At 40.6% G+C, this 19,192-nt stretch overlaps 1 protein-coding gene across 9 annotated transcripts in view; it reads left to right on the top strand.

Moving 5' to 3' along the window:
• The window catches only part of SPATA7 (spermatogenesis associated 7), an 87,267-nt gene that overhangs the window by 15,053 nt on the left and 53,022 nt on the right, over positions 1-19,192 (top strand). For 3 of the 9 annotated variants that reach the window (XM_075926748.2, XM_089778389.1, XM_075926746.2), the window contains 3 exons: positions 8,680-8,754; positions 10,521-10,613; positions 13,308-13,355. In XM_075926748.2, the coding sequence (XP_075782863.2) occupies positions 8,680-8,754; positions 10,521-10,613; positions 13,308-13,355 (216 nt within the window). The remainder of the gene's footprint in view (positions 1-8,679; positions 8,755-10,520; positions 10,614-13,307; positions 13,356-19,192) is intronic. The other 6 variants (XM_089778392.1, XM_089778391.1, XM_089778394.1 and 3 more) reach the window with 4 other exon arrangements.

The following is a 19,192-nucleotide window of genomic DNA, read 5'->3' as shown; positions in this document are numbered from 1 at the left end:
GCCAAAGGGAGTTGCAGAGCTCAGGGTCAGGCAGCTCACAGAACCTCTGTGTCTAGAGCCCTGCAAATCTACGGATATACATTTAATATCCATGGGTATCTACATCTGCAGATATTTGCAGCTAATTTTTGCAGATGCAAATACAAATTTTGCATCTAGAACTCAGCACCGTTGACCAGGCTGCTAAAATTTGCAAACTGGAGCCAGCAGGGTCCCTTTTCACTAGGTTTTCCTATAGTAAAGCGGATACCTGGCAATCCTGCATGGAAACAACTTCCCTAGAAATGTAGTGGCTTGTCTGTGCACCTATATTTTTTAATCAAATTTGGATATTTGGATATCTGTTTCTAAAAGATATGCTCAAACAAAAAAAGGGGGGAGTTGACATAGGAATCATTTGATGAAATTCTATGTCCTGTGTTACACAAGATGTTAAATTAGATTATCATAATTGTCTCTTCTGATCATTATAAATGTTAATAATAAATTAAGAACTAATTTATAATTTTATTTTTAAAATGCCATTAATGGTAGGGTAACTTATTTTAATATTACATAAAATATTGATAATTAAGGCCTTGATACTGAAAATATTTAAGTAGATATGTAGGTTTACTCCTCTTAATAGACCCATTATCTTCAGTAGAACTTCTGCTTAAAGTAGACATGTACATAAAAGTGTGTGCAGCCTCAGGGGCTAATATTGTGTTTTTATTATAAATACAGTCTTGTAGTATAAAATCTTTATCAAAACAGAAACCTACAGTTAAGATCCAAAACCCAATATCTAAGCATTTAAAAAGGTGGTTTTCAGTACGTATATTCGATATTGTGTATTTTAGTAATCATGTAGTCACAACAATTTTTAGCAGTTACTAAAATGCTCTCCCCAGGGGTCAGTCCAGCAGTCAGTATGCTCCTGGCTCCCAGTCCCACTCTCGGGGAGTTCCCTAGCTTCCCGGTCCACGAGGGGAGCCAGTTTAAAAATTGGCTCTCTGTGCAGACCAGCTCCCGTTTGTCACCCCATGCTGTTGCTTCTGATACAGAGGCAGCAGTGCAACACGGCAGCAGCTCCTGTCCACAGAGGGGTGTGTGTGTCAAAGGCTGCTTCAATGGCAGCACAGGCTCCCACCTCTGTTCTTCCCCCCCCCCCCCCCCGTTCCATCTCTGCCTCATACAGAGGCAGCAAGGGGTGTGTGCACACGTAGTCGTTTGGATTAACCAATAAACCCAGGCTTATCCCTTAATCTTTTAAATGACTATATGCTAACATCCCTAGTTTTCAAAGGTATCTATATGACTTAGAAATAAAAGTGTCCCTGGTTTCAAACTGTAAACTTTGAAAAAAGAGGGTAGCCCAGTCATTTTACCTTGATATGCGGAAGTTCAGTATGTCCAAAAGTGATGTTGGTTGTAGAAATAGCATATCTACTTGCTTATCAGTTTTATGTTTGAGTTTGTGTAGATCTCACAAGAAAGATGTTAATGAGACACAGAATTGTATTCTTAAGTACAGATGAATGTTCTAACTATGATACTTAAAAATTGTATGTAAACTCTGAAATTCTACTAACAGTTAGGAATCTAATTGAAGAGAAAAGCACAGAATATCCACCTTACCAATTTACAATTATAAAATAGAAAGAAAGTCAAGAACTGGGAACAGGTAAATAAAAAACATTTTAATAGAGGAATAATTTAAACAAAATGTTTTAAAAAATATTTTTAAATAAACAAAAAATCGTGCTTGATATCCACTCTCGCAACTGGACAGAGAAAAAATTGGAATGGTTCTCTCCAATTTTCCCTTCTATATTGCACTGCATTTTGCGTTTGCAAGCAAAGCCCACAAAAGGAAGCAATTACAAGCATTAACAATATACTAAAGGATTTAATTGTTTGTTTCTTATGTAATTTTCTTTACATTGTATACTTTAAGAAGCTGCATTTATGACAAAACTCTTGTGTAAATTATCCATGAGGAACAATCTAGTGTCTCTAGAATTTATACAAATGTGTGTCTTTCTACTGCAGATAGCTGCATTAGGCATCAAATATACATATAGAGAAAGAGATATAGATGTAGATAAAGTGCTTTTTTTGCTTAAAAAAAAAAAAGTGCCGGTACTAGGGTTGCCAAATGGTTTAAAAAAAATTGATAAAAATTTCTTGAGCAAAAAAAAAAAAAACCCACAAAAAAAAGTGCTGCGGAGACCTCAGCGGTTGGAGCTGAAATGCTGTCATGGCCCCTTTAATTGCCGCGTGTCCCAAGCGGTCTTCCGTGTGGCGTGGTGCAAGTGCTCCCGCGGCCGGCTGGAGGTTGTGCCGTGGGAAAGTGACGAGTGCTCCCAAAAAAAGTGACGGTATGCTGGTCTGTACCATCACAAAAAAAGCACTATATGGACACACACACACACACACTTATTTATTGTCAGAGAAAAGTTCATTTGCTGAAATGACACATTTAAATCTGAGTAATTTCCTAAGTAAAGCTAGAATTGGTTTACACAGTTCCCAGCTCAGTTCTCCATGGCTGTTTCTACACTGGGCCACTTATTCCAGAAAATCAGCCACTTTTCCGGAATAAGCTGCGAGCTGTCTACACTGGCCCTTGAATTTCTGGAAAAGCAACGATGCTCTACTGTACAAAGTCAGCTGCTATTCCGGAAAAACTATTCTGCTCCTGCTCGGGCATAAGTCCTTATTCTGGAACACTGTTCCGGAAAAGGGCCAGTGTAGACAGCCCAGTAGTCTTTTCCGGAAAAAAGCCCCGATCGCGAAAATGGCGATCGGGGCTCTTTTCCGGAAAAGCGCGTCTACATTGGCCACATACGCTTTTCTGGAAAAAGGGCTTTTCCGGAAAAGCAGCCTGCCAATGTAGAACAGCCAGGTTCGGACGATCTGCGCATGCACAGAATGCCAGACAGCGCAGCTGGAGAGCGGGGCTCGCCGCGGCTCGGCAAGCCCTGACAATCTGTAACCATCTAACCCCATCTTTTTTGTCTTATGATTGCAGAGGTTGCTCTGTCTTCAGTGATCCTTAAGAATACAAGCTAAGTACTTAGCAATCTGTTTCATCTGGCACTTAACTGTGAAGCTCAAAGTACCTTTCCCAGACCTGAAGGGGAGCTCTGTATGGCTCTAAAGTACATCTCTTTCTCTCATAGAAATTGGTCCAATAAAAGATATTACCTCACCCACCGTGTCTCTAAAACACAGGGGTGGGCAAGAGAGGGTCTGCAGCCCGGATCTGGCCTGCTAAACCACTGGATCCGGCCTGAGGCCACCCTGCTACTCCCCTGCCCCCAGGCCAATCGAGACCTGGGATGGGGGAACACGCAGCACCAGAGGGAATTGCCAGCTGTTCAAAACTGTTCCCTCTAAGTGCCCCACATCCTTGTTGGGGGGTGAGACTTAGCGCTCTTCCCTGCCCCCAGGCCCTGATTGGTCTGGAGGCGAGAAGAGCACATGAAGTTTTTTCCCACCACCAGGGGTGCATAGCACCTAAAGAGAGCCACCAGCTGTTCAAAACAGCTGGAGTTTCTCTCTAGGCACCGCGTGCCCCTGGCAGGGCGGGAGGCAAAGACTTCATGCACTTCCCTACTCCCAGGCCAATCAGGGTCTGGAAACGGGGAGCATGCAAAGTGTTCTCCCCCCACCAGGGTGGGCTGCACATAGAGGGAACAGCCCCCTTCCACCTGAGGCCCCACCCCTTCAGGGGCAGCCTGCAACCACTTCCAAAATTCCTTCAAAAATTATTGCCTACCAGTGCTGTAATATTACACAGTGCAGATTATTTGAAGTGATAGGTACAAATCTTATTAGGTACCTAATTCCCCTTCTCATCCTCCCAGAATAAGTCATCTTTACCCATCCCCTGACTCCAGGTCCCTAGAAAACATGTCCAATTGTTAAGCTTATGTACATCCTGTAGACATAGAATTCCCTGAATAATATGACATGTGTGTTCCCAAATATAAGCCTTAACATTTTAATTTTGAAGTCTTTGTGGTTGTGAAGATAACTTTGAAGTATGAACTGAATGTAAACTGACATCATGTTGTCTAAAGCAGCGGTTCCCAACCTTTTCCAGATGGAGACCATTCAGGAAGACTTGGTGACCCAGGGCAATTCAAAAAATGTGTGAATGGCTCCTTAAGAGCCACATGGGGAGACACCTAGCGACCCTTTTAAAATGTAATGGCGACCCATATTTGGGTCCCAACCCATAGGTTGAGAAACCCTGGTCTAAAGGGACCTATCTGGCCTGTTACTAGATAGCTTTGTATCTTCCTGAGATCTGTGTAACTTGAAGGCATAACGTGCTTCCTAGGAAACAGATTCAGAGGAAACTGCAAGATATTTCCCTCTTGGCTCTGTCTTTTGGGTTTTCCTGTGGTAGACATCTAGATTGTTGTTTTGTGTTTTACAAGTAATATAATAGTAAAAGGCTGATACAGTAACACCAATTATAGTTGAACAGTGTGCCATCTGCTGGTGATATAATTTTCTGCTTTTACAGATAGATATGTAAATTAATTTTGAGAAATAAAGTGCCTTATTTTCAGGGCTGCTGAGGAAACACAATTCCAGTTGAAGATCGTGGAAACATCACCGCTGTGAACACCTCTAAAATCAGATTCAAGGTGTTCAATTTATTGAGCGGGATCAAAATTATGGTTATATTATGTAATATTATGTCATTTATCATTCTAAAACTATAACTATACATTGTCACTGGAGGACATTGCAGAAGGAGTGTGTTAAGCATGATTTTGAAATGGAGTGGCACACGAAACAGTGATCAGGTCAACATGGAAGATGAGTTGCAGATGAGAGAAAGTGTTAGCAGGCTTATCTTTTATCCTTCCATTCACTGATCCTTCTCACATAAACAGAGAGCAGGAATACCCGAAGTTCAGAGGTGCAGACAATTCTATGTTTATTGGGGTTAATTTCCAGCAAGCATGATTCCAAGGCCTTTCATACTAGTCTGGCTTATCTTCATATATTGACAGAGTCTGTTCCTCAATGTCCCCCTTCCCAGCTTTGACACCACAGAGCCTTGTCTGTGTCCCTGTTCCTACTTCTTAGCAAGTATTATTCCTATTTTCTCTCTTCCTGTTTGAACTCAAACTATATAGTAAAACTTGGGTTCTGCTTAGGTATACATTAACCAATCATTTTACTGAAATTTAACTCATCAATTCTAACATTGAAACATGATTATCTAACCTACTATCTTACTTGGTTTACACCAGCAAAATTAATTATATGGTAGACAGAAATAATCACAGAATCAGGCCGAGATTATGCAGAGAAACAATAGGAAAGTGGGAGCCATAATGAAAAAACAAGAAAGAAATGAGGCTTTCACAACTCTGCAACTATTGATAACTGGGTCCTCAAGCTAAGTTTTCTGTTTAAAAATTTCTAGGATCTTTTCTTTATCTGGAGATGTTAGATTGGATTGCCCTCTTAACATCTTACTATTAACTTATTTCAATGGGACTGGCAAGGATGTGTCTGTATATTTCCCAGCTTTTGATTGCCCCTGCTGCTTAGCCAAAGGCCTTAACTTAAGAAGGTCTCATACTATCATAGTAAGATAAATACCATATACAGATAGACTGTGATTTTGATTCTTTGTTTTTATACATCCATTACTAGCTAAATGATAAAAATACCTACATATTTAAATTCTGGGCTTTCACAGACAGGTCTGAATGTCTACATCCTAACAAGGAAGGCTACAAATAATATATTTACATTAGCATTTTCTTTCAGATTTCCTTCCATCATTCTACCACTGCTGATAATGGTAGGAGTACTACTCTAGACTATCTGCCAGTATTTTAACCATTGAATTGTGTATGCTTGCTTAGAATAGATCTAGGTGGCATGATAGTTAAAAATCCAGTAGTCAGTTGTCTAGAGTATTGATCCCATGATCGGGGTAGCCTTAGGCGGGCTGCGGCAGCTGGCGCCCCAGGCAGAACACGCAATTGGCGCCCCCGCCTGCACAGCCGTCAATGGTATGACATCATCATTGGGCGCCCCGGGTGCCCCATTGAAGGCGGCACCCTAGGCAACGGTTGAGTCAGCCTATACTCACAGGCCACCCCTGCCCATGATGGTTCTGACCCAATGTATCTGCACTGTGATTGTGCAGTTGTGGGAAAATTGATGGAAAATCAGTGCAGACACAACCAAATGTGATAATTAGTCAGGAGGCTTCGGAAAGTCAGAGGAGCAATGTTTAGAATGATACAAGAACAGAAATGAAAGGAGTATAAATGTAAAGAGCCTCACTGGTAAGGCTAAGAAATTTTAACATGATATGGAAGGTGAGAGGAAGCCAATTCATTTAAGGGGTTGAGAGGATGTGATCATTAACTAAGACAGTTTACTTTATTAGTAATATTTGATACATACTAAAGGAGCTGCAAAAGTCAGAGGTAGTAAAACCAGAGAGAAGGAGGCACAGTAATCAAGGAGAGGCTTGACTAAGATAGGGCCAAGAAGTAGTGATCTAAGTGAAGAATGGACATATTTTAAAAATATTGTATATGAAGAATGGATAGGTTCTGACAACAGCTTGAATGTGGCATATTTTTTTTCTTGCGGGGAACAAATAATCGGTGTGTATAGTAGACATTCAGAAGGCAAATATATAGTTACCCAGTTATCGATGTTACAGTTATTTAGTTGCATGTGTAAATTAACAACATATCTATTCTATCCTTTTCAAGTGTAGTTGCTGTTCCTACTGCGGTACATCACAAAATGGATAGATGCTTTTAGGCTTATGGACTTGAAACCTCCTTCCTTTCTCTATTCAGAGCTCATAGGAACTAGTGAGAAGATTTCTATAGAATTTATGCTTAATTTCTGTAAAATGTAACATGACTGCATTTGGAATGCAGTAAAAAGTTAATGTTAAGACATCCCAGGTACTTTGAAGTAGGAATAAGATCCTCCGGAAAAGGGCTTTTTTTCCGGAGGATCGGGGCCAGTGTAGACGCTCTTTTCCGACTTTTCTAAAAGCCGGAAAAAAGCGGCGGACATTTTTATTTAAATGCCGCGGGGGATATTTAAATCCTCCGCGCATTTCCCTATTGCGACTCGTGAAATTAACATGCCCCTTCCGGAAAAGGGGCCAGTGTAGACGTAGCCCCACTGTCATTTTGATTCATAGACTGAAACAGAAATATATGTTTTCTGCTTTTTCATTCACGGTTGATTTCTTAGATTTGTGTGAATAATACCAAACAATGACAATGTTTCTCTGTGCCTGCAGAGGAAGCTATTGCTATGAAAATTTGGCTTAGCATCTGAGGTAATTCTGTTTCACGGTACCTGGCTAGTGATTCCCAAAAACTCAGGGGAGTGATTTTGTTCACATAATCAGTAAACATGTACTCATTATACGGTTTTGCAACAGCCCTGAAATCTATCATGACTGGCATAATTGAGGAGTGATTTTGAAATGCCTACCCATGCAATGGCAGCAACAGCATCTTCAGAAGTTATCCATCTAGCTTTATATCTCTGTCCTTTCCTATATATTGTGTCTCTGTCTTTAAGACAATGTCTTAACTAACTCCTCTGTTGTGCTTGGCCCAGATACACCATGACCTAAGCACAGAATAGAAACAATCCTATCTATCCCATGTCTTTCTTTGTACATGTTCCTTTAGTCTGTTCAGAAACAGAAATTGAAAGCTCAGAACTTTTAAGAAGGAAGAACTAGTAGTTAGGTTGGACAGACTAGAGCCATTCATTCATTTTTATGAGACTGTAAGTGTAGATATAGCATGTCTGTGATGAGATTTAATTGCAACTTATTTTTAAACAAGAAATTTAGTATTTAATTGATTTAAAAAAAATAAAAATCAGTTTAAATAAAAAAATGGTTTTTTAATTTTTTTTTGTAAAAGTCATTGATTTTTATTCACCCTGGTAATGAACAGCTGCTGCATATTATGTTAAGACATTTATATTCTAAGTTGAATAAGTTGATTTTTTTTTAATGCTTATTCTCCTATTGCACCAAATGATTGGTACTAGAATGAATAGTTGCATCAACATTTGACATATCATAGTTCCACTGTGATGACTTTTAGATCTAGAGATATCAAATGTCGGGGCTCAGGGATCAGGGCTGGAGCACACAAAATCTACTAGCCTACTTCCCCTCCAGCCTTTGGTGTGGGAGGGGAATGTGCACAGCCTCTGACTGATTTTTCTTGTGGGTCAGTGGCCCCCAACCAAAAAAGGTCTCCCACACTCGATCCTCTGATAAACAATCTGTGCCACCTTGTATTTACCTCTGACACTATGAGTACCTTTCCCAGAGCTGAAGAAGAGCTCTGTATGACTCAAAAGTTGTGTCTCTCACCAACAGAAATTAGTCCAATAAAAGATACTACCTCACCCACACCATCCCTCTACAGTTATACTTTGGCTTTCAAGTAATATGGAAAACTCATAGAACTGTAATGATGTTCACATTATAAAAGTAAATAAAGTCCACTCTTCCAGTAATCTGACTGCCACAGATTCAAATTTCTCATAATAACAGATCTAAACAGATGTATGCACTTTAAAGAAACATTATGCTTTATCCTATTTCTCAAAATGTGTTTCCTTCTAATTGCTTGACATTTTTTGTTTAAGTGAGCGAATACCCAGCCATTCCCAGATATGGTCCTGCAAGCCCATTTAAAGGACATTTAAGTACTCAGAGTAATGGTAAGTAATATATATGATTTGATAAAAGGATTGTCATGGTTCATTTGAATGGATGTGTTCATTTTTATTTTTTTCAAATGTTTATTGCATTAAAACCTTTGACTAAAACTGAGTGCTACTGAGGTTTTAATACTAGTAATGCACAAATGTGCTTTATGAAGAGGACATTTGGTAATTTCACAAGTGAGTTTTACGTGTCATGGTGCTTTTGCTGGCTAGAAAACATAAAATTACAAAAAAGTAAAAATTGTACCTAAAAGTGTTATTTCTTATGAGCAAATGGCTCAATAGATGAAGAATCTGTGGCTCTCACTGAACAAAGCACTTAAGCATATGTATGATAATTTCAAGAAATCTTTTTTTTAGACCAGGAGTGGGGAACCTCAGTCCCCGAGTCTGGATGCGGCCCCTGGCTTGCCTGAATCTGGCGCCTGAGGCTCAGGGCTCCCCCTCAGCGTTGGGAAGCCCTCACTGCCGTAATGCGGGGCTGGAGCACACAAAATCTACTAGCCTGCCACACCGAGCCTCTGGTGTGCAAGAGGAATATGGGGAGCCACGTCAGTGCTTCTCACCTGTGTGCAGCCCCCAACTGACTTTTTTTGTGGGTCAGCAGCCCCTGACCCAAAAAAGGTTCCCTACTCCTCCTTTAGACTATTAAACATGCTTAAATGTCTTGCTAAAATAGTGCCTATGTTTATAGGAACTTCTTAAACTCTGTCCAATCTAAAATTTTTGTGCTCATAAGATATCTTAAACATGAATGGCAAAGATTATGTTTAAATAAAAATAAATTATTGTAAGTGATTTAGGATGCTGATCATGTAAGATGAGTGTGCTGAACTCCCATGCATGGCAACATTGCACAGCACCAGGCCCTTAACCAAAAATATCCTGAGTTTAGTAACCTCAGTTTCCCAAGTAACAGTTGGTAATACCACTAAAACATTTAACAGTGTAGATTACATTTTCCTGCAGACATTTTCCATCTTTAGGGCTGGCAGTTAAATGGAGAGGAAGAATAACTAAATGGGTATTGTTTTAAAATGTATTTACTTCTTGTGCTGAAATTTAAATATATATTATTTTACTGGTTTGAAATAAAGATTTAAAAAAAATCTGTTCTCCTTTACAAGCAAAGAGACTGGTTTGTTATTCCAGCAACTTAATCTCAATGAGGGTTGATGGATTCAGTGGAAGTGATGGAAAAATTGGGACTTTTTCAACTCAGCATTTTGGCTATGAAAGTGCTACCAAATCAGCCCGGAGCATGAGGGTCACGGTTGGGCATACCTGGATTGGAAGTTGTCAGATGTACACTATTCAGTTATAAAGAGGGAGAGGAGAGAGCATTAGCACACTTTGATGGCTACCAACTTGCAGTTTGGTTTGTTTAGAGATGCAGTATGATGTAGAAGATGAAATGAGAATGCTTAGACAATGGATATGGGGCAGTAGTGCAAACCTACACTGCAGGGAAAAGAGAAAAGATAACGGGGAGAGAAGGCATTCTAAAATGGAGCAGATGAAAGCCTTGGTACCCTTTCCCAAATGTACCACAATTCTAATGTTAGGAAAAGCAAGTGTCCCCTAGTGTATGTCACCTATTTAGTCGGGAGGACAAAGACCCATACCCTATTTCTTGTGACACCACATATCAGCTTGACAGCTCTTATTTGGCAATGTGTTTGAGTTTGAACTGTAATTAATCAATAACAATGTATCTTTACACTACTTTTTATAACATTCAAATGTCTTTAATTTTATAGCTTTTTGCATTGGCTCCTCCCGGAGACTAAATAACCAGTACCTGATCAGGGATCACATGGCTGTTCATTATAACAAAATTCTTTCAGCCAAAGGTAAACGTGTCATGAAACTTCTACACCCAATTGTAACTCGTCCTTCAGTTTGGATTAGAATATACCTGTAACAAGAATTGGGTTGTAGAAAGTTTTGTTTTTAATGGTTCAGTTCCTTGATGATGTCAGTTAGGGTATGTCTACACAGCCGCATTATTAATTATTCTGAAATAACAAAGCGCATCTTCACTATAAGCTATTATTTCAAAATAATGGCGATCTGGAGGAATTCTTACTGTGACTCCTGTAACTCTCATTTTATGAGGAGTAAGGGAAGTCGAAGGAAGAGTGTCCTTACTTCTACTTTCTGCTGTGTAGACAGTGCCAAAATCTGAATTAAGCTATTTTGACTTAAGCTACACAATTGACGTAGCTGAATTTGCATAGCCTAATTCGAGTTTTGTCCTGTTGTGTAGACATACCCTTAGCTGCTTCCAATTAATAACAAATGTGAAAAGTGATCTAGACACTTTGTGTGCGGTTTTTTTCTCATATTCGCATCTTATTTCATTATTCATTCAGATGATAATAAAAGTTACTACTTTTATTTAATGATGTTTAATGTTATAAGTCTGTTTTTGATTTTGATTCGTTTCACTCTATTGCTAATGCTAAGTAATATGCATAGACTAGAGATGGGCAATAATATTTGACCGGGGCCACTTCTGAAATTTTTGAAGTGGTCCCGGGCTGCTGTGGAAGGAACAAGGCTTCAGGCCAATGGGTCGGAGCCAGGACCCCCAGGCTAATCAAGGCTTGGGGATAGGGGAGTGCGCAAAGTCTCCTTCCGTCCTGCCTCGCACAACTTGCAGGGCAGGGGTAGGCCAGGAGCAGACTTCATGCGCTTCTCCCCGCCCTGTCCCCAGGCCCTGATTGGACTGGGGGTGGGAGGAGCGCAAAGTCTCTTGCTCCCTGCTCTTTGACACATAGTGCTTAGAGTCACCTGCCGGAGTTGATTCTGCTAGCTTTCAGTTATTAGTAATCACTAAAATGAAAACTCATTCATACTCTGAATGAGAAAATAATGTAAAGAACTATATTAGGCACATAGAAAGCACAGAAAGGTGAATCAAAGGCTGCAGTATATGATTTATTTACTGACTCTTTGGCTTGTCTACGCCAATGTCAGTCTACAAATTGATGTTGTTTAGCTATAGTTTTTGCTTTTTCTTTGGATCTGTGCCAAAACATTCATTCTTGTAGCAGCAGCAGCAGCAGCATGCTTCCAAGTATGCTCTCCACTCCTGAATCATATTTGACAGAAATATACCACCATCAATCACATTGTTTGAATATGCACTCATCCTCAGTGTCCATGTGATCATAGTACGTGATATCATGACAAGTTTCTATCTGCTTCTCATTTGCTACTGAGAGTTCTGGCTCTCACAATAATATATGGCAATAGTGTGAAACATTAGTTGCACCATTCTACCTTACATATTAACTGAAATGTATATTTTGTCCAAATGTTTTTTAAATTTCAATATCACAGTCTGCTTCAGATACGATCTGAGGAGTTGTAGTTCTCAGACATTTATGCAGGCTACTTCACAAGTTTCCTTAACATTTCAATGTGTTGTTCCAGTCTGGAGAGGTTAATTCCCCAGAATGTATGTTATATTGTATATGGAAATGTTTTGCATAATGCTATTCAGATTTCATACTAGGCAATATAACCCCTGAAGCATTTAAATTACATAGAACAGCTAACTCTTTGTATACATTTAGTGAAAACTTAGTATATTTTACTTAATTATAGCAAAACTGTGCCCAAAAAATAAATATTACTGAAGTTTAGAAACTTATGATGCTGTCCTTATGCAGTGTTTACACACAACCTTTATTTAAGGAATCGAGTGAAAAAAAATTAGGTTACAAAACTCTTCCTAACTTTGTTTTAAGGTCAAATAATAGAATATAAAGTGCTGAATCCAGGCAGTGACTCTAAAATCTTTAGGAATTTATTAAGTATTTTGTGCACATGGTACTAAAAAAGACTTTCAGTATACTGTTTAAATTAAACAGCCTATTCCCATTCTTCATGGCATAAACTGGTCCCAATCCTGCAAATATTAATGTTCAGACTTAATTTTAAAATTCTTCTCTCGTGATATATTATCCCAACCCTAGATATATTACACTTTTCCATCTTCTTCTAGCTATTCTCAGTCAGGTTACTGAATATATAATTAGCATATTTCAAGTGTCATAATTCCTGTGTTGCTCCTCACCTATGCATCACATTATTAGAGCATGCTTTAAATATGGGAATATTCAGTCATTGCCATCTATTAAATTTCAAGGTCAGAATAAACCTGTTTTTTATTGAGTTTATTACACTGGGAACAATATCTTTTGATATAGTTACAAGAAATATCATAGTTTAATTACACTTCATTTTCCATAGATGCAAATGAATAATATGGTCTGTATTTATAGGGAATGTTCATTTACATGTATATTTCCTATAAAATTCAGCATCAAAACTTTGACATTTAATTGAATCCATCAAAACAAACCATTGATCTGAATAACAATAAGCAAATACCACAATGAAAAATATAATCTCTTAGCCTTGATTTAAATAAGTCTCCATTTAGTGATAATTTACTAGTATATTATTCCAATTGCAACAGATATTAAGCATACGATCTTGCAAAACTCACTTTTACTTTTTTTTTTTATTTTCAGCAGCCGTAGACTGTTCAGCACCAAAAAGCAGGCTAACCAGCATCAAATGTAAGTATTTCTTCTGAGATTTTAATTCTTAAAATGTTTTTATAAAGTTGGGGTGTTATTTGCTATTAATAAGGCTATGATTTAATTATGGGTGTTTTTAGTAAAAGTTATGGAAAGGTCATGGGCAATTAACAAAAATTCACGTCCTTGACCTGTCCATGACATATACTGTAAATATCCTTTACTAAATCTTGCGGTAGAGAGCACTGTTGGGGGGGGGGGGGGGGAGAGGGAGGGGAGGTGCCCGGACCCAATAGCACCATCTGCCAGGGGCTGCTGACTGCAATTGCTCCAGCTGGCAGCTCAGGAACCACTGTCAGGGGCTACCTGAGCAGCAGCTGCTCTGGACAGTCACCCTGGAAACACAGCTGCTCCAGTTGCCCACGCTGGGCACCACAGCAGGGATTACTTGAGCTGCTCAAGGGATCCATGACTTCCACGATCTCCATGACAGACCCAGAACCCTAGCTATTAATGATACAACATTCAAATATGAAGTAGGGGCCTCACAAAGACAAGAAAAATCCCAGTCCCCCTCCAGAAGGGCACACAATCTAAATTCCTCACAATAGAATATGTTGCTCCATTGTATTCTTGTCAAGATACATACTCATGATTTGTGTCACTGTTTCCATGCGTGTATTGTAATTAGTAGCAAAAGAGGATTATAATTGATTTATTAAAATAGTTATTATGGAAGAAGACCATGAAATGTGTTTTCTACTGCAGGCAGAATTTAGACCCTCATTCTCTGTGCTTAGTCCGAGACACAGCCAAATCAATGTGTTGTGAGAAGGAAAAAGAAATGGTTCACATACCCTTTGGGCAGCAGAGCTCAGTTTCATTGGAGCTATTACAGTGTCCTTTTAGGGACATTAAGCAAAGAACTAAGCAGGGCCAAAAGGTCCACAACAATCTGTGGATTCATCATCTGCTGTCTTCAGAGGGTGCAGCCCAAACGGGAACAGAATCACAGAGTATTACTATAGCCTCTAGGCCAGTGGTTTTCAGACTTAGGATCATGACCCAGTATTGGGTCTTGGAATATCAGGCACTGGGTTTCGTTGCTGCAGGGTGATCAGGTGATCAGTGGGGGTGTCAACGCAGGCTACCTGCCTGTCCTGGCAGTGCAGACTGCACTGCACCCCCGAAGTGGCCAACCCTGCTCGTAGAGGTGGGGGACTGGGGAGAGCGCACAGGTCTACGCACTCTGCCCCTGCCCCGAGCACTAGCTCCATACTCCCATTCGATGGGAATCTGCTGCTGGCTGTTTGTGGGGCACAGCATGGTCTACAGTGCCAGGAGAGGCAGGAAGCTTGTCTTAATCCTCCCGCACCCCGCTACACTGCTAACCGAGAGTTGCTGAAGGTAAGCCCCCCTTGCCCCAGCCCTGATCTCCCCCAAAGTTGGAGCCGCCTCCTATGCCCCAAAGCTCTCATCCTCAGCCCTACCCCAGAACCTATACTCTGTTCACACTCAGCCCGGCAGAAGAATCTGTTGTATTTTGGGGACTCTCTTTTTGTCCCAGCGCCCACACAAACATGATACAATTCTGCGGTGATCTGGAAGCCTACTTTCGCCATCTCTGACTCAAGGAATACTTTCAACACAACACTGAACAACGCACTGACACACAGATACCCTCCCACCAACAGCACAAGCAGAAGAACTTCGCATGGACTCCTCCTGAGGGTCAAAATGACAGTCTAGACCTATATATAGAAAGCTTCCGATGATGCGCACAGGCAGAAATTGTGGAAAAACAGCATCGCTGGCCCCATAACTTTAGCCGTGTGGAACGCAATGCCATCCACAGCCTCAGAAACAACTCTGATATTATAATCAAAGAGGCTGATAAAGGAGGTGCTGTTGTCATCATGAACAGGTCTGACTACCAAAAGGAGGCTGCCAAACAACTCTCCAATAGCACATTCTACAGGCCACTTTCCTCAGATCCCACTGAGGAATACGCTAAGAAACTGCATCATCTGCTCAGGACACTCCCTACACGAGCACAGAAACAAATGTACACAAACACACCCTTAGAGCCCCGACCTGGGTTATTCTATCTACTACCCAAGATCCACAAACCTGGAAATCCTGGACGCCCCATCATCTCGGGCATTGGCACTCTCACTGCAGGGCTTTCTGGATATGTGGACTCTCTACTCGGACCCTACACCACCAGCACTCCCAGCTATCTCCGAGACACCACTGACTTCCTGAGATAACTACAATGCATTGGTGATCTTCCAGAAAACACCATTTTAGCCACTATGGATATAGAGGCTCTCTACACCAACACCCCACACATAGATGGAATACAAGCTGTCAGGAACAGTATCCCTGATGATGCCACAGCACAACTCATGGCTGAGCTCAGTGACTTCATCCTCTCATACACTGTTTCAGATTTGGTGACAATATATACCTCCAAACCAGTGGCACCACTATGGGTACCCTTATGGCCCCACAATATGCCATCATTTTTATGGCTGATTTGGAACAATGCTTTCTCAGCTCTCATCCACTAGAGCCCCTTCTTTACTAACGATACATTGATGACATCATCACGTGGTCTCATGGGAAGGAGGCTCTGGAAGAATTCCACCACAATTTCAATAATTTCCACCCCACCATCAACCTCAGCCTGGACCAGTCTGCACAAGAGATCCACTTCCTGGACACTACAGTGCAAATAAGTGATAGTCACTAAAGACCACCCTATACCAAAAACCTAATGACCGCTATGCCTACCTTCATGCCTCCAGCTTCCATCCCGGAAACACCACATGATCCATTGTCTACAGCCAAGCGCTAAAGTACAATGGCATTTGCTCCATCCCCTTAGACAGAAGCAAACACCTACAAGATCTTCACCAAGCATTCTTGAAACTACAGTGCATGCCTGAGAAAGTGAGGAAACAGATTAACAGAGCCGGATGTGTACCCAGAAGCCTCCTACTACGAGACGAGCCTAACAAAGAAATCAACAGAACACCACTGGCCATCACCTACAGTCCTTGGCTAAAACCTCTCCAACGCATCACTAGTGATCTACAACCCATCTTGGACAATGATCCCTCGCTTTCACAAGCCTTGGGAGGCAGGCCAGTCCTCGCCCACAGACAATCTGCCAACCTGAAGCAAATTCTCACCAGCAACTATACACCGCACCACAGTAACTCTAACTCAGGAACCAATCCCTGCAACAATTCTCGGTGCCAACTCTGCCCACATATCTACACCAGCGACACCATCACAGGACCTAACCAGATCAGCCACACCATCACTGGCTCATTCACCTGCACATCTACCAATGTAATATATGCCATCGTGTGCCAGCAATGCCCCTCAGCTACATATATCGGCCAAACTGGACAGTTCCTACGTAAAAGAATAATGGGCACAAATCCAATATCAGGAATGGTTATATACAAAATCCTGTAGGAGAACGCATCAATCTCCCTGGACACACAGTAGCAGATTTAAAGTTAGCCGTCCTGCAACAAAAAATCTTCAAGAACAGACTTCAAAGAGAAACTGCTGAGCTACAGTTCATCTGCAAATTTGACACCATCAGTTTAGGATTAAACAAAGACTGTGAATGGCTAGCTAAGTAAAAAAGCAGTTTCTCCTCTCTTGGTGTTCACACCTCCATATCAGCTGCTAGAAGTGGGCCTCGTCCTCCCTAACTGAATTGGTCTTGTTATCTCTAGCCTTACTCTTGATTGGTACTCTTTTCTTATGCCCGTATATTTATACCTGCCTCTGGAATTTCCACAACATGCATCTGACAAAGTGGGTCTTTGCCCACGAAAGTTTATGCTCCAATAAATATGTTAGTCTATAAGGTGCCAGGACTCCTCATCGCTTTTGCAGATTCAGACTAACATGGCTACCCCTCTGATACTTGACACTCTGTTCAAATTATGTTGGGTCGTGGGCATCAAAAATTGTATTCTACTGGGTCATGAGAAAAAAAGTTTGAAAACCACCGCTCTAGGCTTCAAGAGCAGCTTCAGATGTGCTATCCTGCAGATCCACAGCTTGGGGTATAGGATTCCTCCTGGCACACCAGCTGTATCTATGTCTCCTCTGTACCAAGCCTGGCTTGGGGGAAGGGCAGACAAACAACCCCCACCCCAAAAAAAGTTCACATCTGTGACTTCTCTTGCTGCCTTCATTCTGCCCTTCTTTGAATCGCCCTCCTCATCCGGATAAAGATGATTCTCTCATACTTATTCAATGCTTTGGCCTTTCTGAACTTTCTGACCATTTATTTCTGTGCCTGATAGCTTCACAAACAACATACTCCTGAGTTATGAGCCTGTGTGTGATATGGTTTATGCCATAGTGCATTTTTCTGGATCATATGAATTCATGTTGAAAGCAGGGACAGAGCCTTAACCTTAACAAATAATTGTAATGGCACTAATAGGTATATTTTATAGTTACTAAAAGTCCATTTGAAATAGAACTTGCCTATGTACAGTATATTTCCCTTTCAGTTCAATTTACTCAGACCACTCTCAGACTATGTAACTTTGTCATGGTCACAAAATTGGAATTAATTTCCTACCAGTGTGTTATGGAAACTTTATACCTTTGCTGCTGCTATTGTGTTTGCCCATCTGCTGGGTAAAAACAGTACACTAAATCCTCACTAACTTGCTTTTTCACCTTATTTGCAAACTGGAGTGGAACTTTTCTTCCCACTCCCAAGCAAATAGGTGGTAATATCATAGCAATCAACAGCACAAGCACTGAGATTGCTAGAACGATACTATCAAAGAAAATATGAATAAGTTCATTTTAAAATAATCTCATATCAATTGTCCTTTACATGTGAGCCTGAGGTTACAGAGTTATTCATTTATTGCCTCTTTTGGAACATATTCATTTACTATTTTTTCCTTTTACATTCCACATCTTACTACTTTTTGCTTCTTACTTCTTAACTGTGAAAATATTGTACTTGTGGTGCCATAATCTGGGATTGATGGCCACTTTGCAGTTACTTTTTCAGATGCTGAATTTTCACCCTTCTTCTTTGAAGGTCTCTCTTCCCTTCATTGCTTTGCAATGCACACATTGAGAGCAAAGATGAAGTGCTGAGATTTATCAGCATGACTCCTATTAATGAGAGTTGCAAAGCAGAATCCCTGCACATCATGCTGAAAATTTCCCCCTAAAAGTGTGCTGCTTGCCCTGCTAAAATAGCAGGCTCCCTCTGGGGCTACAGCCATTGGTTTTTAAGTCATTGGTTTTTAAGCACGAACATGATACTGGAGCTGGCACTTTCTCCAAACAACTGAATGTGTCTGCCCTTTAAGTGTATTTAGTTTCCACAGTTCTTTTCCCACTATATTAGCTGGAAGCAAAGCAGGCAAAGTGCCATGCCACTGACACAGCAGCAAGCATGCACTTGTGTAGTAGATCAGATTTATTGACTTAAAATAGTTGTTAAATGTGAAACTTCTTGAAATGTGAAACTTCTATGTGCAGAATTCCCCTAAGCATGTAGATTGATGCCAGTGGCTATTAGAAGTCTCATGATTGTACCATTTGTGCCAGAAAACTTGACAAAAGCCTGGCCAAATAAAACAGGTGCTGCTACACATGCCTGGATTCCAATAATAATAACTTTTTCAATCCATATGTTTGGAGGTTTTTCCACAGAATGCACTGATAGTACAGCCTGAACCTAGTGATTGAGAGTGTAGATCTCCTGCTAGGAAAAATATGCATTCTGAGAAACTGCCCACCAGAAATCCAGCACACATAGTGGATGAATATCAAGTATGAATCTGCAAATCATTCTTTTAGGGAAAAAA

This window comes from Pelodiscus sinensis, chromosome 5 (assembly GCF_052426305.1).
Source record: "Pelodiscus sinensis isolate ZL-2025 chromosome 5, ASM5242630v1, whole genome shotgun sequence".
NCBI classification, from domain to species: Eukaryota; Metazoa; Chordata; order Testudines; family Trionychidae; genus Pelodiscus; species Pelodiscus sinensis.
Note: the sequence above shows the minus strand (reverse complement) of the source record. Positions and strands in the feature narration are given on the sequence as shown.